This window comes from Spodoptera frugiperda, chromosome 1 (assembly GCF_023101765.2).
Source record: "Spodoptera frugiperda isolate SF20-4 chromosome 1, AGI-APGP_CSIRO_Sfru_2.0, whole genome shotgun sequence".
NCBI lineage: Eukaryota > Metazoa > Arthropoda > Insecta > Lepidoptera > Noctuidae > Spodoptera > Spodoptera frugiperda.
In genome coordinates this window covers 13,531,635-13,554,015 of record NC_064212.1, presented here as the reverse complement: position 1 = coordinate 13,554,015, position 22,381 = coordinate 13,531,635, and the positions used below count along the sequence as shown (strand labels likewise).

General features: G+C 35.2%; 2 protein-coding genes across 2 annotated transcripts; one reads left to right on the top strand and one right to left on the bottom strand.

Moving 5' to 3' along the window:
• Positions 1–4,422: 4,422 nt before the first annotated feature.
• Positions 4,423–19,243, bottom strand: LOC118273417 (TBC1 domain family member 20). The gene is made up of 9 exons (XM_035590381.2): positions 19,011–19,243; positions 18,709–18,837; positions 18,012–18,118; positions 17,568–17,705; positions 13,980–14,182; positions 12,561–12,777; positions 11,857–11,966; positions 11,338–11,544; positions 4,423–4,509 (listed from the first exon to the last, which is right to left on the bottom strand). Exons 1-9 carry the CDS (start codon positions 19,159–19,161, stop codon positions 4,482–4,484), a joined length of 1,290 nt encoding a protein of 429 aa, XP_035446274.1. The 5' UTR covers positions 19,162–19,243; the 3' UTR covers positions 4,423–4,481.
• A 456-nt stretch (positions 19,244–19,699) lies between these two features.
• Positions 19,700–20,653, top strand: LOC126911080 (uncharacterized). The gene has a single exon (XM_050696106.1). The coding sequence runs from the start codon at positions 19,801–19,803 to the stop codon at positions 20,584–20,586; it is 786 nt and encodes a 261-aa protein (XP_050552063.1). The 5' UTR covers positions 19,700–19,800; the 3' UTR covers positions 20,587–20,653.
• The last annotated feature ends 1,728 nt before the right edge of the window (positions 20,654–22,381 follow it).

Below are 22,381 nucleotides of genomic sequence, written 5' to 3'. Positions count from 1 at the left end.
TAAAAATGCATATTCGTAGTTCGTACTAGTAATGACCAGCCAGTACATTGTAAGCCTTATACACGGTGTAACAAAAAGGGGGGTATACATATCAAGTGCACGGTTTCTAGACAACATAAAAAAAAAACATATGGGAAGGTTTTTTTTTGAACTTATGTTTTCCTGGAACGTAGTTATGAATTTTTCCAATACATAAAATTCCAAAAACCGAATATCAGAATTAGGTAGATACAGGTACTAGGCGATCAGATTTACAGAATAAATGTTTCGTAATTAGCGAGTGACCCCTGTGATGTTGTGATACGTTAGTATGATGATTTTAAATCAAGAACCATGCGACACCAAGTATTTGGTATCAATTTTTTTTAAATGTATTTTAAGCTGAAACTTTGTGTAGAGATTATAATTATTCAACCAGTATTCTTCAGTGCTTCTTGGTGTATATGGGTATTTTGTTACACGCTATAGATTTCACAAGGAGAACGAAATAGTAAATAATTTAAAAAAAAAATATTAGATGCAGGTATAATAAGGGAGCCAATGTTACATTACTCTAGTCCCGTAGTGTGTTAGTGTTAGTGAAAAAAAGGGAGGTGATCATAGGCTTTGTGTAGACTATAGGGCTCTTAATTCCAACACTATTAAGACCGTTATCCATTACCTCATATAGTAGATAAAGTAAATAAGCTGTCAGGAAAATATTACTTTACGACACTAGATTTAGCCCAAAGCAACTGCCAAGTAGGGATGCATAAGGATTCAACACATAATGCAATCGCATTCGTAACTCTGTCGAGTCAATATGAATTTCTTAAGATGCCGTTTGGATTGGCTAATGCCTCGGTTATATTTTCCCGTTTAATTCAAATGACACTTGGTAGAGTAGATCAAAATATTGCCCTATATCTTGATGACGTTTTGGTGCCAACTGTATCTGTACAGGAGGGATTAAAGTTTCTGGAAAAATACTGCAACTACTAACAAAGGTTAATTTAAAATTGAACCTGAGCAAATGTTCTTTCCTTAAAAGTACTGCTTACATATTTAGGTCACGCAATTTCGGCTGGAACTATTCAACCAGGCGAAGCTAAAGTCAAATGTGTCGCAAGATATAGTCCACCACGGAATGTGCACGAAATTAGGCAGTTTATAGGGTCAACCCGGTACTTTAGGAAATAAAAAAATGCTTAGGTTGCACGTCCCCTTACAGAACTGACTAAGAAAGATGTTAATTGGCATTGGGATGTTGATCATGAAAAGGCTTTTCAAACTCTTAAGCAACGTTTAATTTTATTGAAAGACCGGTTTTAGCCAGAAGCTAATACTGAATTACATACAGACGCCAGTATAATAAGCTTGGGCTGTATACTAATGCAATATCAGCCAGATGACAGTTTGAAACCAATAGCGTATTTCAGTAGAGTGACAAGTAAAGAGGAATCTAACTATCATAGTTTTGAACTTGAAACACTAGCCGTCGTAGAGTCCCTTAAACGTTTCCGTGTCTATTTAATTGGTATACTAGTCAAGGTCATTACGGACTGTTCAGTATTCAACTACCATTATTAAAAAGGATTTAATCCCTCGTATTGCTCGACAGTGGCTCCCGATCCAAGATTACAACTTAGAGATTGAGTACAGGCCAGGTAATCGCATGAGACATACAGACGCATTAAATAGAAATCCCATACCAAATACCTACCTACAGTGCTAATGATTAATAATTCAAATTGGTTAGTTACCCTTCAATTTTTCTTGATAATATCTAAAATGGAATTACTAGGCATCGCGATAATAGTGATTGTAACTTGACTGCAAATTATATCGTTAAAGATGAGATATTATTTAGGAAAACTGTTGCTGGAGAACGGTTCGTTATTCCTAAGCTTGGCAAATATGGGCTATTACAGTAACTATATGATCAGATAGGTCATCCAGGACTTGAGAAATGTGAACAATCTATTAAAGGGCATTTCTGGTTCGAAGGCATGGCTAAGTTTATTTTTGAAAATACTTTAATTCATATCTACAATGTGCTTTTAATAAGAGAAATTATGGGAGGTTACACGATGAACTCCATGCATTTGAGAAATCTATAATACCCATGCACACGATCCATGCCGACCACGTGGGTCCTTTCATTAAACGGAGACGCTTTTAATAAATTCGTGGTTGCCCGACCTGCTAAAAATTGTAGCTCAGTAGAAACAATTAGACTTCTTCTTAAATTATCATACAGTTTGGCTATCCGGTTAGAGTTATCACTGACAGAGGTTAAGTTTTTACTAGTAGGTATTTCAAACAGTTCCCTGAAGAAAACCAATTTAAACATGTTTTAAATGTTATAGGCAGCCCCAAACTCTGCTGTGTTATCAGAATTATTTCAGCTAAAAGTCCATCCATTAAAATTTAAATCACGTTATTCAGTCTTTCTTCGTAAAGAAATTGTTCTGTGTGAATGAGTAGGTAGTCTTTTGATCTAATTCAGTCAACATTGGAAAAAATAACTGGGTGCTAGTCCTAAGCTAAAATAATATCTGCTGGATTAAAAGGACAGCTATGTGATCAAGTCCATGATTAAAAGGACAGCTGTGTGATCAAGTCCATTATTAAAAGGATAGCTGTGTGACCAAGTCCGTGATTAAAAGGATAGCTGTGTGATCAAGTCCATTATTAAAAGGACAGCTGTGTGATCAAGTCCATGATTAAAAGGACAGCTGTGTGATCAAGTCCATTATTAAAAGGACAGCTGTGTGATCAAGTCCATTATTAAAAGGATAGCTGTGTGATCAAGTCCATTATAAAAAGAATAACTATGTGATCAATTCTATTATAAAAAGAATAACTATGTGATCAATTCTGTGATTAAAAGGATAGCTGTGTGATCAAGTCCGTGATTAAAAGGACAGCTGTGTGATCAAGTCTATTATTAAAAGAATAACTATGTGATCAATTCCGTAATTAAAAGGACAGCTGTGTGATCAAGTCCATAATTAAAAGGACAGCTGTGTGATCAAGTCCATTATTAAAAGGATAGCTGTGTGATCAAGTCCGTGATTAAAAGGACAGCTGTGTGATCAAGTCCATTATTAAAAGGATAGCTGTGTGATCAAGTCCGTGATTAAAAGGACAGCTGTGTGATCAAGTCCATTATTAAAAGGACAGCTGTGTGATCAAGTCCATTATAAAAATAATAACTATGTGATCAATTCCGTGATTAAAAGGATAGCTGTGTGATCAAGTCCTTGATTAAAAGGACAGCTGTGTGAACAAGTTCATTATTAAAAGAATAGCTATGTGATAAATTCCGTGATTAAAAGGATAGCTGTGTGATCAAGTCTTTCATTAAAAGGACAGCTGTGTGACCAAGTCCGTGATTAAAAGGACAACTGTGTGAACAAGTCCTTGATTAAAAGACTGCTGTGTGGTCAAGTTCTTGATTAAAAGAATGGCTATGTGAACACTGTCCGCTGCATTAAAGTGATTTGATTTAGATAGCTGTATTGTATGTAAAATGTAATTTACCAGGTTGGCCTCTTAAACTATTAGTACGATATACAATAGATACTGCTGGATGTTTTATTTGTTTCAGAAATTTGCATCTGCAAACGGAAATCGCAGCGAAGACCGTGGGACACGTTCTGCACAGGATGGCCGAGTGTTAACAACCACTAGCAACACCAGACAGATATAATGTAGGATGGAATTATAATATAAAAAGGATAGTATTTAATTACTGAGTACTATTCATAGGAATAAATATATTAAACCTCTTTCATTATTTCATAGATTATATAAATTGTTTTAAAAATAATTGTTAGCTGAAATGGAACGTCAAATGTCATATTTAAAAATGGCGGGAAATAATTAATTCGAATATTGGTCGATGAGACGGATTATTATTGTTTTATAATTGTTCTGTAAATATAAATTGTAATTCCTGAAAGTTATGAATTTCATTTAATCGTCTTGCATCTTGAAATAACACTTATTGCGGAGGTTCCCAACCGTTTTCTGGTCAAGGATTACTTTTAAAACCCAGTGGACCATTACATATTTCTAGGCATTACTTTTTACATGCGATCCCCGGTTTTGACATTCACTCTTGAAAATAGTGTACATAATCAGTTGCTTCTCTCAGTTGTCTTCTTTGATATACTGTTTTAACTGTGGTATTTATTGGGCAGGGTCTAGTCGTGTTTAGTTTTTTTTTAAATTCATGGATTTCAATTTTTTTTCTTCTGCTGACCACAGGTTGGGAACCACTGCTTTATTATAATTATTACGACGTTATCAACTCATTAAGAAATGTAATTAATAATGAATTATTTCTCATGAATCACTCTATGAATGATATATTAGATAATAAATAAAAATGTCCTCCAATCATCTAAAGTGGTATTGTTAAAAGAAAATAAACAATAAACCCAAATAAATATTTATTTTATTTTGTACCTCAAACCGGTCGGTATCACTAACAGTCATAATTCCAGGCCATTCTCGCGCCTTCTGGAAAGTTGAGAACAAAAAAGAAATGAAAAATGTGGAAAAATATCTTTAAACCAATAGCAATAAGGTCCAAAGTACCTGTGTGCAAAATATACGCGGAGTATTCAAGCTATTTACTAAAGGAAAACTCATATTGTACAAATAAAACACAGACTTCAGTAATAAACATGTATTTCCGACTCTGCATTTCATGAAATCGCCGTATTCATTACATTTTCGACAACATTGTAAGTTCACACTTGTGCACATACAAATACAGAAACGGTATTTTAAAACCAAAGAAATTATGAAAATATAAACGGTATTATATCCATGGGCGCCATGTCTTTCTCACCTGATAGGCGGGTACAGGTGCCCATAGTTATAACGACTCAATGGTAAGTAGATGTGCCTTAAACGACCAAAGGATTCAGAAGTTATTTGCCTTTTAAAGCAGTTAACATACTTCTTTCTGGTCGTTCCCTCAATGCTGAGGATCGTGACTGTATGTCAATCTTCTCCACTCAACATACAACATAATTCAAAAATTTCATTTTCTCCTCGAATTCTATTTACCGAAAACAGTTTGTACAACACAAGTATGAACTCACTACATTCCGCTGCGACATATCATTCAAATGAACGGTTTATTAATAGAATATACCTAACCAGCCCCATTGTAAAGCTTAATATATAATACTAGAGTAAAAGCGGCTGACTTGCACTATGTTCGTATTTCATTTTACTTCTTTATACTACCCTTGAAACGTCTTTTTTATAGTAATTCATTTATTACCACGTATATTATATGACAACAAGTGAGGAGGATTTGGAAACACAAAACCTCGAAAGACGGGTCATCGAACTCGCTCAGAAACAGTCAGCCGCTACTTCCAAAGAGTAAACAATCAATGAGCCTTTCCCACAGATGGCGTCAATGTAGCATGAGACAAAAACATTTGTCTAATCATTGTAAAAAATGTATGTCCAATATGTTGGACATTTTGGACTTTCACACTGGATTTAAAACAAAGATTTTTAACAAATAATTACTCATTGACAAATAGACCTCATGCTAAATTAACACCATCTTGTCAGTAAAAGTCCCTCATTTGTTCACCCTCAGAACTATATTAATGGGAACAATTTCAACTCATCACAAGACCTAAACTATCAACCACGTAATCAGATTCAATCAATCTCACTTCTTTCATTAACACGAAGATAATTAAAATAACAACACTGCAAACAATATGAACAACGAAAGGACTATATTTTATGTGTTATTTATTATATACAATAGATATTTACATGTGCAGCTGTTTAGATTGGAACTTTTAACGATACAAGAGCTATTTTGCCGAATGTAGTTATAAAAATCTATCACATGAAGGGACTACCTATGGGAAATAGGCCTCATTTAGTTATTTAAGAGATTGACGGCATTGTAGACCAATTTGCAAAATAAATATTATTTATAATTTATAGGAAGCTATATTGGCATTTAGACCAATGTTTGTCATTCAGTCATTAAATTGTAATCTAATGTATTTAAAACATTAGGGACACTGTGCCACTGTATTAAGAAGCACTTACATACTGTAAGGGGCGTTTAAGGTGTAAAAATAAGTCAAGATTACAGCTTTAGAAATTATAGCCCTTTGCAAGACTTATTTGTAGATGATTTTTAAATTGTATGTTCATGCGCTAAAAGATCCAATCTAAACAACAAGAAAACGAAAACTAAACTTAATTATAAAAGTACAGTCAGTACAAAAAGTTGATCACATTGTAATCAAACACTGTGACAAACAATTTGGTAGATATTAACGAAATTAATAAAAGACTACCATTATTTTTTTACAACATTTTTTTCCATTCTTTACCTTAACAAACATTAGTGTTTCAGTTCTAGAGTGCATACAGTAACAATAAATAGTAAATGCTTATATTCCTCTCACGTCACGATTCAGCACCATTAAGACTGGTCGTGAAGATATACAACTAACGAGGAATGAACAACTTTAACCTAATCACATTAAACATTAAGGAAATATCACATTTTTAACCAAAAAACTCATCATTTACACAAATCAATTAATTTTGCCAGATATACAAAACAAATTTTAGAAATGCCTCTAATTAATTAAATTTAGAAATTTATTATGAGAAGATACGAACATTTCATACACAATAACTTTATTTAACAAACAATTATGAACTCTATGTACAACAAAGCGAGGCATTTTACAAAACTCTAAGGGTCGATTTATACTACCTCAGAGTCGAAGCGCATCGAAGCGTCTTTCCAAAACTGGACATAATAATTTCAACCTTAACTTCACAGCGTAACGCACACATTACATCTGAGATTTTAAAAAGGCGCGCGCATTCGTCGGAATTCGCGCGTCTGCGCACGAACATATATAGAATAAAATCTCAGAAGTAATGTGTGCGTTACGCTGTGGAGTTAAGGTTGAATTTGTTATGTTCAATTTTGGAAAGACGCTTTGCGCTTCGACTCTGCACTAGTATAAATCGACCTTAAGTAAAATACTAAGCGTTATCCTCAAACACGGCCCTAACGACTTAATTATATTATTTGTAACATTTGTTCGACTCCTACAGCAACATTCCGTAGCTTCCATACAATATAATCTCAAGCCGAGATCTCGTAGGAAACTCCTACTCTTTAAACGTGCACTTTCTAACTACACTGCGTTTCAAGCAAAACTTTTCTTCGATGCAGACTTATTTATGTCATTATACAACTTGTAACAGAAAGTCATTTTCATCAGCCCTATTTTTTTAATCTTATCATATTGGTAGTTAATTAAGGACGCTTTATATTTAAAACATTAAGTTGGTTTTCATATAAAAATGTTTATATAAAACAGTGCATTGATACTTTCTGTTACAAGTTATAACGAAAGACAAGTTAAAATTTTATAAAATATTATAAAACCGCGCCTCTAACTTCTATAGCGTTTAAAATGTTCATAAAAACGTTGTACAGTCAGCATCAAAAACAACGTCCAACAATATTAAATGTTTATAGATGAGCCTTATCTCCAAAACTTGATACAGACGGTACATTGGTACTGTCTGTAATATTTCTTTTTTAAGTCAAACTTAGATAAATTAATTATAATGTTTTTCGCCTTGCTCAGGTAACTATGTGACAAGGAACTCGACTAGTTTCAAGCCATACTAGAGGCTCATATTCACTCTCACTCACATCATCATCACTCACTGTGTCATTGAATATGAGCTTCTAGCATTGCTTAAAACTAGTCGAGTTCCTCGTCAAACAGCTACATAAGTAAGCCGATAACATAATAAGTATTTGTAATTTAGTATGTCTCACGAAAGTTATAATACAAATAAACTTAGGTAATTTAGCTCATTAGATACCGAAACTTTATCGGTTACATTGTGTTAATTTAGAATAATTTAATATATGTATTAGTTTTTGACACTGACTATACAATTGGACTAGTAAACAGTTAAGATTACAGAGGCACTATTCGATTATATTTCATGTAAAAGTCGAGTCGATCTATTCAATCTAATGTTAATCGCGTTGGTTACATAGATACACTTACATAACTGTAAGGCATTGTTTAATAATTTAATTTGAGTCTTACACTACCGAACTAATCGCTTTATTTAGCACGTTTGGTTAAATGTTTGTTGTAACTATGAAAAAATATTTTTGTTTAAAATATACCTTAACTGTGAGTGTTAAAGTTCTTTATTATTTACGAATACGCTAAAACCGCCACGTCTGTTACCGGTAACCGACGCTTAGCGGACGATTTGCATTCAATAGTTTTCTTACGGCAGTTATTGCTTTAACCAGCTGCTTATTGCTTTGTGAATTTCGTAGATAAATCTGAACGCAAGCCAGACGTTGAACCTACGCCAGATATATTTCATTGTAATTGAAAATGAGATACTTTGAATAAAAGGAGATATTTTCAACACTAGTGCCATCTCTTGATTGTTGACAGAAACCACAAACACTGCCTGCCACCTGGTGTGTGTAATTATAACTAGATTTAGTAGTTTAATTGACACTTAGTTTTCGATGTCAGCTTACATCAAAATGCGGTTTTATCAATACTTCAGCACAAGCCATTACATACAGCTTCGCATTTTGAGGCAGGATTACAGCACATTTACTTCATACATAACATGGCAATTCCCAATTTCATTCATCGCATCGCCGGAGCAATCATTTAGCATTATAAAATTCCCGATTGCGCGAGAATAAATTATCAAAAATGTTGCCCAAGTGACATTATAAAAGACGTATCTGCTTATCCCGCCAAATACTTTGCTAGGCGGCCTTACAGAGTCATATCTACTTAGGTATATGCTTAGCTCGTCAAAGATTTTGCCAAGCGGCCTTAAAGAGTTTGATCTACTTAACAGGACCAAATATTTCGCTTTTAAAAAAGACTATGTTTCGGACAATTTTGCACACAGATACACGAACATTTAGCCAAACGGGCTCTCACTAGAACACGAATATAGATCGATTAGGAACAGAGATGCTTTAATTAAAAAGTTAAGGAAGCGCTTCATAAAACATTGCTATGTTAATACTAACATAGTTAGAATACAGACTAAATAATTTAGGATTACAATTAAAGCCGCATGTTCTGTTCCAAATAAATCTATATTATTATTATTCTATTTGAATAAATATTTTCACATGTCCAATTAAAAGGAAAAATATTTAACCAATATTCTTTGACTAAGTTTAATATTTATTATTATGCATCTTTTATGAAAATCACAACTCCGTTTCGAGCTTGAATTAGTCGAATGAGCTCGAAAATCGACTCCATAAGTATAAATCTGATGCTACCATACAGTACCTTTAGTACGGGTTCGGTTCTCTGATTGGTTGGTTTATTCGAGCCGGCCAATCAGAGCACTTTAGACGTAAAGCAAACTTAGTACTAAGGGTACAAACTCAATTAGACATGCAAAAATAAATTTCAAATAGAAAACCACCATCTTATTTCTACCGCACATAAAACATTAGCAAGCTTCCTTACGATTACACGATACTATCCCTTAAGCCGTACACATTAGAGCGCATTTTGCTCTAACCTCAGTTTGTCTACCGTCTTTGCCAATAAGCGATGACACCCACACTGCCCAAGCACCATTTCCCGTGACCAATGCAATATAGACTTTCGATACATAGATTTTAGGTTCACATTAGATTTCCTTGGTACAATTTTATTTATAATTCCATTTTTTTCACTATTTAAAATTAATTCGAAAATTCATTAGTGACAACATAATAATTTATACTTTCGTTTTGTATAAATAATAAATCACATAACTATGATTATAACATTGCCAATTAAAATCTAATTTGAGTATTTCAATTAAAACAAACACATCATTTCTTATTTTTTGATCAAATCGGTTAATTTACTTTCTATAAAACGCACGTGATGTTAGTAAGCAATATAATTCCCGCCAAATTCTCCGACGCCATTTTATAGACCAGATAACAAAATGGCGCGAACCATATTCCAAGCTATGAATGATGAACAGAGAATTTCAACCTTATATCTTTAGCAAAAGGGCTTAAATTTTATTGAAATTCAGTTAAAGTTCTCTGTAAAATACCAATGTTTGAATGTAGTATTACAATGTTAAGTACTTTTAAATATGAATACCTGTAAACTTGACCATAAATATCATTAGAATTAAAACAGTGTTTTTGAAACTTATTCACTTTTTCACAGATCTTTACATCTAATGATAGTTAGATCTTGCGCAATATATAGATCAAGTTTCCAAGTACACATGTATAAAATATTTACACAACTATTACAATGAGGTGTCGCACGATAGATGGCAGCAGTGTGAGATGTCAACCCTACGCTGTTGGAATTGTTGGAACACACAATATGAGATCAAACGAACACAGGAACATATTTGCATGAAAGGATTGAAGGTAAACAAAATAGAACTCTCTATCAATGGATGCAGAGTTGAAAATTGATTGACAATTGATGTTTATGTAGACTTTTGTGTGCCTAGTAGTGTATTGAAATGTAATGTTAAGTACAGTATAGGTATTTCAGTAAGTCTATACTTTTAAGGACAAATAAAATTGACCATGCATCTAAGAAAAATGAAAAGTAGAAAGAAAGTGCACTTAAAACACAACGAAACGAAACATAAATAGAACATCGAAACTGATCAAAAAACGTTGTGATTAAAATTAATTTCATCGCGAGAAATCAATAAATCCAACATAATATCGAACTGATCACAAGCACACACGTACACGATATATTACGCAGTAATATAAAATAATAAATAATAATAATTACATAATCCTTAATTTAGGAACCTTAGGACATTGGTAGAAGGATATATTACTCTTCTCAGTTTAATACTGCAACTGTTTGTTCTATGGTCATTCTAAGTAACTAATCAGACGTTAGATTTGGTTACTAAACATTTTTTACCAAAACTAACCGATATACATTATTAAGAATGACCGTTACAATACTTAAGGACTGATTTTTATTTGAAACATATACGGGGAGGGCAAACAATAAACGTGAAGTTTACCTTTGTAAACCTATTTACAACACAAGAATAAACCTTTCAATGAATGCCCTCTGCTTTAAAACAAGCCTCAAAGACATAACAGCCTAAGTTCACAGTTCAAAACCTTGCACAGTTTAAGGATACAACTTCTAGGGCATACTATATAACAACAGTGTTAAAGTTCGAAATTCCAACAACTCCATCAGATTAGTATAGGCTTAGAAACGGAAGAAGACAAACTGGTAAGCGTGGCGCTACCTGTTGAAGAGTAGGTCGGGTCGGTAGTAGACGTAGATGCCGAGGAGCACGGTGGCGGTGGCCAGCGCGGCGCGCCGCGACCACGGCACGGCCCGCAGCGCCGCCGGCACGCAGCGCCGCAGTCTGGCTGCTAGACCTGATGTATTGCGCCGGTTGGCTAGCTGGCGACGCTTTAGACGCTCCTCGTCTAGGCGACGCTGTTCCTCTCTGTGGATGAAGGAAGGGTTGGTCTTGAGTTTTGTTGACATTGACAGTAATAGGGGGTTATTCGAAGTTCTAACATATCTTAAAGGGACGAGATAATAATATGTACAAGTAACTTTTTTGCGTATTGAAAAAAAAACGTAACATTAGAACTTTTTTTTTGTGTGATTTGAATAACAAAGCAAGTCTTAAAATGTTGTAAAAATGCTCTATCTTCAGCCACATCTTCGCTTCGCCGTCCTGGCAGTAAGCAGGTTGGTGGCCAAACGCAGATTTATCAACGTTAAAAAAATTACAATGGAAGAGATAACTCACTCTCTCCTCTCCAGCGCGGCTACTTCAGCCTCGAGATCAGTGGGGTCGTTGTCCTCGTACAGTCGCTTGGCGGTCACGAGGATGTCTTCGAATGGTAAGTCATCTGGTAACTGGAAACAACAATATTCACATCAGACACTACCTAATCTCCTGACGTAGACAGACATCACAGAACAAGGTACATACTTCAGCCAATTTTGTCTAAACAAGTCTAATTAGATAATAACTTCTATAAATGTAACATCTAAATAGTTAAATATTATGTTAACCTAAATAGTAGTAGAAGACCTGGCGTGGCTTGAAACTAGTCGAGTCGAAATTCTAAATGCACTCTTAAGTAAACAATGTTCCTAATATAAATAGCGGATTAATCTAAAGCTGAACATTTTTTTATGATATAAGCCAGTAAATGAGCAGGCGTATCACCAGATGCTACGCAATCGCCGCCGCCCATAGACACCCGAAACCCCAGAGGCGTTACAAGTGTTTTGCCGGCCTTTTAGGGATTAGGAATTCAAAGATTGTTGGGGAATCAGGAATTGGGAAGGGCCTAATTAAGCTTCCGGTAACCGCACTCATACAACGTAAGCGTTGTTTCACGTTGGTTTTCTCGGGCATTGAGGCCGTCGTATCACTTCGGTCGAGCCGGCCCACCGTTCGTGCCCAGATAGAAAACTACGTTGCAAGTAACAATAAATACTCACCCTAGACAATAAACAATGCAGCATGGCCATATCACACTCGCAGTTGAACACCTCGTCGGCCCGGTACAGCACGATGGCGGCCGTCACGTACACGGGGAACAGGGGCGGCGCGCACAGGAAGTAGTCGTACAGCCGCACCACGTCCGCGTACTTGTTCAGGCTGTGGCCGAACCACGTCAGGTACCAGGGTAAAGCGAACATCGTGCCCACTTGTGCTCTGGAATGTGAAATAAACATTATGTACTTAATATACTTAAAGAATGTCATAATAAGTATTTGTATCGTTCAAGCTATAATATAGAATTGCGGACGGCCTCCCAGGTGGCCGCTAACTGCACCTATAGGAAGCACCGGGTCCTCTTAGTAGACACTCACTACACTAGTCCTCAAAGCATTTATTTCAATTAATCCTAAATTAGGCTTCTTTGAAACTTCAAATTGCATTGTCCGTCAGACTGTCTGTCAGTGAAGTTAGGTGCCCGTTCCAAAGTGTAGCTTAATACAGCGTCAAAACTAATGGGACTTTATATGTATGTTCTATTTAATATTCTTGAAAGGCTGTCATAATAAATGTTTCTATCCTTCAAGCTAGAATCCAGAGCTGCGGTAATATAGCTTAGAGCTGCGGCCGCTGCGGGTTACCCGGGCTCCAGCTCGAAGCAGGAGTAGGAACGGCGTGGCATTTAATCAGTAAGAGTCTGACATAGATAGATAGTGGGAGAAGTAAATAAACTGAACAGTATCTGGTGTTTGACAAAAGGTTCCAAAAAATTGGTAAGGAGGTTCGAAAAAAAGCAAGCTTGTTCAACCTCAAGCGGCCGGTGTCGAAAAACTCGTGTCCCAGCTTTCTATGTCAAGACTGTGATAGATTAGTCAATCAGTGAAATCACGAGTGACTCAGGTATTTTGTGTAGGTACTAGGTATTATTCATGATGATCAGCATATTTCAAGTGAAAGAGATTTCAGGTTGATGTTTATTGACTGTACTGTCAGCACTTTTCTACTAATTAGTAGTCGGTTCTGATTATCTATAAGTAAGTAAAACTAAATGAGATTGAAATCTCTCGATGATGACGATCCTGACAAGAAATATACATTAGAAAATGGAGATCTTAGTAACTTAATACGAAAACCGGTCCACCTGCCAATCGTGAAGATTACAGTAACCCTCTTTTGTACAGGTGCGTTGCCTCACACTTTGATTTTTCTCCTGCGCCGTGGGAGCGTTTACAAACATACAAGTTCACATACATATGACACCCAGACCCAAAATAAAAATTTGTGGATCACACAAAGAGTTGCTCCATACGGAAATCGAACCCGTTAACTGCGTCAACCGTGCAGTCATTATGCAGTACAGTTCAGCAACGGACTGTGTAAAGATGGTGTACTTAATACTTAATACATTAAACACTGACTTGTCTAAACACTCAGCGAGTTTCCTGTCAGCCCTGCTGATGACTGGCAGCATGTAGTTGAGCAGGTGCTGCGTGGGCTGCATCGTGGTCTGCATGAAGGGCGCCAGCGGAGCCCCCGGCCCGTACGACAGCCGGCAGAGGAGCGGGAACGAAGCCTTGTCGCCGCATACTAGCAGCAATGTGATCGCTACGTCGTGGTAACCCTGGAGACAGAAAGATATTGGTTGAAGAAAGTTTTATTTGTGACATAAAATCCTAATTTTATTCTTCGTAGAGGTATGCAGGAATATTCATCATCATCATCATCAACAGCCTATAAGTGGCCACTGCTGACCAAAACGTCTCTTCTCACACTACGCTTGCTCAAGCGTGTATGATTAATGCTCAAACCTTGGAGATAAATAAAGAGAAACTCCCGAAATGCGGGTTGGTGGTAAGAATATTGGTACATATTAAATGACAAAATGACTGTTTTTTAACACTTCAAAAAATTAGGTGTTTAATTTGACCGACGGTAATATGTTTTATATTAGTTTAATTGCCAGTCCCGTATAAAAGAGAGTAGGTCTATTGTATTGTTATTGAATAATAACTCGGGTATTGTACATGCTAGTGGTACGATCCAATAACCGGGCTAAGTAAAATAAAAAATAGCATTCAGTATTTCTATTACGCTACGCTCAGAAATAAATTAAAATTAATACAGTTTGAATGCTGTAATCTGGCAAAATGACACCCAATTACTATTACATTAAACCTTTCTACAATAAGACCAGTATTATTTATAAGTTTTATAACATAATGCAATAAAGTTATTAATATAGAAGTTATTTTTATTGTGTACGCCGGCTAGATAGGTACACAACGGATCAGTGACCGAGAAAATAATAAAAGCGTGACGTTATGCCGCGTACTCTATTTGCTAAGCACAAGTAAGCTTAACTAATATAAAAATACAATTACAGTTTTCTTTTTTTTGCGTATAATCAAGACTTTCTCGAGACTCGATATTATGTGACAAAGATAATTTAGAGCGAGGTTTATAAAAAAAAATTTTCTGATAATATTAGGTACGCTGATCGCAAGATTTCTAATTCGATTAGTGGATCAGATAGAAAAAGATTGGACGTATTTTTCGACAAAAAATAAAGTTTGTTTTAATTTCTTTGCGCTTCTGTTTTGTTATGAAACATCATAACTAAACAGAAACGCTACAAACATTTACGTTTTATCAAACAGCAAAATATCTCACAGCTGTTATTAGAATTCGTATCGTCACGCGTTTTATCCCAGAAAAGGTAGGCAGAGGTGCACATTATGGCACGTATTGCCACTGGTACAATGAACATCCAATTATCACCATTTGTGTTATAAGTCCCATTTAATAGAAGCTAAGCTTATTGCCATATACTGGGCACAATTCCAGACTCTGTACTTCTACTGAGAAATTTTCGATAATCCCAAAAAAGCCCAACAATACCTTGCCCGAACCAGGGACCTCTTGCCCGGCAGTCGCACTTACGACCACTCGACCTACCGAGGCATTAAACTAGTAATCAAGATAAAAGTTAGAACAATATAAACGGGTTGTAGTTACTTCAGTCTGTGTGTAGCTGAGCGTAGTATGAACTATTGTGTAACTGATAACGAGTTCACGCTATCAAGGTTAGCGAATAGCGATGCTGTTTGTTTTCTTCCGTATTTAGATGAAACAGTTACCGAGTTTTCTTGTCTTAAGAGAGGAGTATTACGCAAAGGAAGAAGTCGATGCATGTTAAATATTTTTTATATAGGTATTATAGAAACGTCTTCGTGGTTTAAGACGCCTGCTTCTCATGCATGGGAAGGTTTGCTACCGACGGCAAGTACCAATGTGACTTTTTCCCAATGTCATAAGAGGCCTTTGGTGAGCAGTGGCCACATAAAGGTTGTTGATATGTTGATGTGATTTATAAAGTGTTTATAGCAGAGTAGAATATATTTTGTTTTGTTTTTAATTTGCCGCTCATTAGAATTTTCCCCTGTGTCGTAGGTGCGTTTACAAATTTCACATACACATAACACCCAGACCCGAAACAATAATTTGTGTATTTGTTAAAGAGTCAACTAAGGAACTATTACATTGATACACATGAGTTTCCTTCTAGTCACTCTTAAGTTACTAAAAAAACCAGAATAACACCTTATAAATAAAACACATTAACGGGAAACAGGACTCAATTCACGAGTAATATATACAATATTACTCGTGTAATCTTTAAATACGCTGTTTCAATTTAAATATAGACACTGTTTGTGTAGGTACGCATGCATAATGTAGCAGACTGATTATTTAGTAAACATCAGGGATCGATTTTCGAGCCATCTGTTTACTCTGAGATAAAACGTATACAACGAAGTGGGTATTGGAGTAACCACATTGAAACTATGCCAAAAATAGATTTGGAGTAAAATATTAAAGAAACTCTATATCTAATATAATAATGAATTTATCAGTACCTAGTTTTAAGTTTCAGTATAAATAAGAATTAATTAGATATTATATTCCTCAAATTTTGTTATGTTATGGTCAATTAATTCCTTAGGAATGTTAGTTCAATTGCGTAGCAAAACAATAACATTACAATATAGTATCATATACATAATACTCGTATTTTGTACTTCAAATACCATTACTGATCTACACACGCCTTGAACCCGCTAAAACTAATTACTACTGTCATTACTATTGTTTTATCTAATTGGATTAGATACTCAAATTTATATTCAGGCCACAAACACACGACAAACCTTTAACTTTGTATTATATAATGTGTTCTATTCCTTTTACGTTGGACAATGAAGAGAAAAAAACGTTACAATGCTATGTTTGGGATACATAAATGGTGGTAGCAACTGTAGGTGTACCAGGTTCTAGGCTAATAAGATTTTTCTAAGTCAAATCCTATGCGCTGTTTTTGCCTCACACACTACATAAGGACACTTACAATCCTACTAATATTATAAATGCGAAGGTTTGTATATTTGTTTGTTACTTGTTTATTTATTTTATTTATTTACTCTTCATGCACATGAAAGTGTACATAGGTGGGCTTTATGCCGCAGGCATACACATATGTTTACATCAAAATCGCTGAACAGAACAACATTAGCTTTACTCAAGTCAATCAGAATCATTATGTGTCAGTTTCTATTTAACTTATCTTTATAAACTAGACTAAAAACCACGAGCCCAAGTGTCAGCCGCTGAACATGTCAGTGGTCGGGTTGTGGCTTTATTTATTTATAGGTACACTTTATTGTTTGTAAACCACATGATATATAAATTGTAGGATACAAATATATATATTATTTATCATTAGAACTTGAGACGGGATATTTACCATGTTTATTTATGTCTATGAGTTTTCGATATCCAGTTCATCCGTGATCTTGGGGCTTGTAACAGTGCTGAAATATTGGAAACTCATAGACTTAAATAAACATAGTAAATATCCCGTCACAAGTTCTGATGATAGTTTTACTGACCATGACAGTTTAAAAACTGCATTAAGCTTGGCTTGGCAAAAACATTGATCATTGTCTCACCTGATAGTACTTGAGATGTGGATACTTCATGATAACTCGCAGTATGAGCACGGTCAGCTGGTCCTGCAGTGCCACACGCTGCTCGTACGGAATGCCTGGGGGGAACCGCTTCAGTGACCGGTTCACGTCTAACACCACCTGGTTACAAATATACATGCATTAATTCTATTTTCGATTTTTATATTGCAAAAAACAGTGTAATTGGTTGTTGAAAAAATAAGTGTATATTTTTGCATAAGGCAGTTAGAGTTAGGAAACTTTATTAAAGAAGATAACAGTTATTAGAGAAGTTGAATAGAGAGGGTAAATTATGTTTCACAGCTTTCTAAATATAGGGCCAACATTAGATTAACTGTCAGAGTTCTTTGAGATCAAAATAAGATGAGAAATGCAATATTTGTAATCAAATTGGATGGTAATTGTAATATGTTTTTAGATAATTACCTGATTATATTCGATGTGTGTTGACAATTCATCTAGTGATGGAGGCTCTGTCATCTCTTCCTGTGTCACACCAACTAGCAGTGGCCATATTTTTCTTCTGTAGTCATCTACAATAACAACAGAATTAATATTTAAAATTATATAGGTTTAATAATATTATGAGATTCATCATCATCATCAACAGCATATAAGTGCAGCAGGTACATATTAGTCTCATAGAACTTAATTATAAACCCGATCAAAATATCCACAGGAAAATAGTAAAATTTTAATGTTTTACATCAGCGCAGACCAAATCTATTTATGATTCAATAAAATTAATTACGGCTTACTCGGAAATAGCAGTATGAGACGCAGTGCCAAAATTTCTGGTAAAACTTCATTTATCATTACAACTTTTTGGCAGAATTTTTTAAATCTTGGAGAGATCTATCTAATAATTTAAAGTAATATTGGTTTATTGAATGCTAACCTTAAATCAACAACTGACTTTGACATTTAGAGAGCAGAAATTGACATTCTGATAAGAATCAACTACAAATTAGCAAATACTAAGAAAATTTTATTTTAAAAGAATTTATTGTAATGTTAGACATTGTACAGTGCACAAGATTACTTGTCGTCATATCAGTGTATGACGACAGAAGAGGTATTGTTCTGTTTAACGACGTAAACAAATTGTGCACTGTCCACTCACCACTGATTAGTCCAGCTTTCCCTTTTGCAAAATCCTGCCATTGTTCCAAATTCACCCAGTCCAAATTCTCCAAACATTTCTCAATTTCTTTCTTCTTTTCCTTCACTTCAGGGTCCTCGTAGTCAGGTTCTAAACAAAGTTATCAATGACATTAGCAGAATGCACCAGCAACTTTCACTTGCATTTTCTATTTCAATAATCAATAAAATCACACAAAAATAATACTCGGTATAAAGTAGAACATGTAAAAAATGTACTCAGATAGTTCAAAATCAAACAGTTTAAATAATTGTTTACAATACCTTCATCAAATTTTAACTCGGAAGGCGTAGAGATGTCATCAATATTTTTAGCGTTATTTATGTCGAAGGATTGTTTATTGGGCGTCGGTGAACAGTCGCCATTCGAATTACACTTATCACCAATATCAGCGTCGGTCTTATTAGATTCCATGGTAGAAAGTTAAAAATTAATCGAGCGAAAACATTACACCATCCTTCCCCATAGGGCGATGTGATGACATTTGAGAAAAATGTCATGTTCAAAAACTCGTACAGAAACGGGAGCAGATTTATTTCTCGTTTGTCGTCTAATATGAGTTACATTTTAAAATTAAAACTAAAACATTCTAAATATTATGAAAAACGAACAATGTTACACAATATTTGTGGTAAAATTAAAATGTTTTTAGACAAAATTATTCGTTTTGATTTTATTTTTGACGTTTAGAATAATAGTTTCCGAATGTACTTCAAGAAATGTCAACCGCACGGTTCTTTTTACTCAGAATATTCGAATACGTATAATTTACAAAACCTATTTTCTATACATAATTAGATAATGGTATGAGATCAGATATCCATTAATAATTCTGACTAACTTTGGATTTTCGTCATAACATGATGAAATTCTCACAAAATAGTTTGTAAGAAGATTTTTTTTTACTTGCTCATTAAATTCTACTAAATACATGATTTCTTTTTAAAAAGTCATAAATTAATAAGTTATTGTCAAAATAGACCATCCTGATTGGGTCAATAACATTATTAAAAATTTGTAAAATAATAAATGGCTAAAAATATTTTTTAAACAATGGATATCAACGTTATTTCTCCAGACGAGAGTATTAGAAAAATTGAAGACATTATTGATATACAGAAAGCAAATGGAAATTTCAGTGTTCGGCAAGTAGCCTTCAACCTTCCTTCCGAGTCAGCAAGCTCAGTTTCGGCAAATGTAGCTAAAAGCTTAGAATCAGGTTTAACTAAAACTAAATCAGACAGTGACAGTAAGAAGAAGTTGAAGAAATTACGTTCAAAACGCCATAAGAGTCCCTTACCAGACGTTGTATCGTGGCCGAGTGACTCGGACATAACGGTGCTCAGAATGAAACTATGTTTGACTAGCAGTGATATGAAGGAAAAGGTGGGTAATCTAATTCCTGGAGATGGTCTTCACCAGCCAGACAGCTCGTCCATGGTAAATTTGGCTACATTGATCCGACAGTCTCAGCCACCATCGAAACACAACGTGCATTTGGAAGAATATCTTATGCCACTAACGTCTTGGGAGAGGGAGCATGAACCAGAGCAGGAGCCTGAGAAAGAGGAGCCAATTGTTGAAGAGGAGCAAGTGATCGATTTTTCTGCAAAATGTTTGCATGATTATGCTGTTTTCGAACCTAGATGTAGCCATGAGCTTAATGACCATTTGAGTTCTAAAGACAGTCAGTCTGGGTATTCGAAGATCACGAAGAAATCCAAGTTCGCTCGGTTCCTACGTCTGTACTTCTGTCCGTGTTGCACCTGCCTCTACAGACTGGAGAAAATGCGAGATGAACCTTCAGAATATTTTACGAAACGCAAAGAAGTATATTAAATGTATTTACGAAACAAATTGTGATGTTACTTTTGCATTGCAAATAATGTTTACTTGGCAAACTCAATTTGTGTTTTATTCTATGGAAGAATATTTTGCTAACGGAAATATTTCAGGCGCGGTCCATGTTGTTAAGTTCTGTCAATGACCGATAGATAGACAGGGTGATGCTGATGCTATTTTTACTGTCCCGATGTTTTGTAGATAATATAGTTACATGAAATGTATTGTTTGAAAACTAGAATTGGATGGATTGCATTTTCGACATAAGGAACTGCCCTACACTGACTTAACCGTTGTAGCTACGACTGGGTTACTGGCTATTGCAGTATTGCACATTTTTATGATTTTCACATTAGGAATAAAATTCAAAAAAGTGTCCGTTAGAATGAACGGTTAAGAATCCAATTATGTATAATAGCCATCAATAGGGACCATGGAATATTTCTGGAATATGAATTCGAGGTAGACGGTAGACATACTATAATTACTATACTGTAGTTAGACATACTATATCGTAAATAAACTCAATCGGGAAACATTAACAAACTATGTATTTCGATACACCCAGATATAGATAATTTTGCTGTCGCAAATGCACTGTACGCACGGAAAACACGTCGCGTGTCGCTAACGATAAATATTTCTTTTTCTCACTAAGTAACCGTGTAATTGATATTTACTTCCTTATTTGATATATCACTCGCCTATACTACGAAATTAAGAATTTGTTTAGCCATTTTGTTGGTTCTGTCTCTCCCTCTTTCTCCTTAAGTGTTGCAAAATTCGGGAAGCTAGTACATTTTGTCGTCTTCCTATCTTGACATCACTTACTCACCCATTATCGTAATTCACAGCTGGACATAATTCGGAGCTGCGGACTGCCTAGCGGATTGCTAGGGCTCTAGCTCGAAAAGTAGGAGTAGGATTAGGGTGGTTTTTAGTCAGTAAAAGTCTGACACTCCATCTCGCCTCTCTAATATACTTCTACATTTATCTTACCACGAACTAGTAGGTCTGTGAAGTACCTATTTTTGCCCCAACGTACACACCAAACAATCAATGAATATACATTTTTTACTCTATCTCCAACGTTAGACAATCTAACTATTTTACGGAACATTAACACATAAACAACATCGACAGTTTCTCTGTAAACCGCAAACAAAAAACAAACAAAGCCCTCATTATCACATCAGAATGAATGCATAATAACAACCATGTAGACGGCAGCAGATCAAACTACTCCTTTCCATCAAATACCTTTATTTCAACTTTATTGCTTTGATATAAAGTCGAAGATCTAATGAAAACAATTGACAGACTCGATGAGATTGATATGCAACTGGAGTCTGTACTGTACATACTCACTACACACAAACCGTTTTGGGCCTTAACTTAAGCCCACGCAAAAATAGAACAATGAATGAACCTTTTTAATCATTTCTTCGGGCAAGGTCCTTCTCCATTCACTAAGAAAGAATCATGATCAGTTACTCCGATATAGGTTGAGTCAACGATGCCAATGGTTACGAAAGGTACTCGTATAAAAGACCTCCCACCATTGGGACAGCACTAGAATAATTAAAGCTTCGTTTGATACTAATCTCAGAGCTAAGACTAGAACTACTGGACTAACATTTGTTAAACAATCGATGGAAATCGAGTTTTGTGATGTAACTCAATTAGAATTACTTTGCAAATGGATCTCATGATGACGAGGGCATGATGTGATGTGGGAGAGCGTAAAGCCATAAACATATTAGAAATTTTTCGTTTAATGCACATTGTTTTA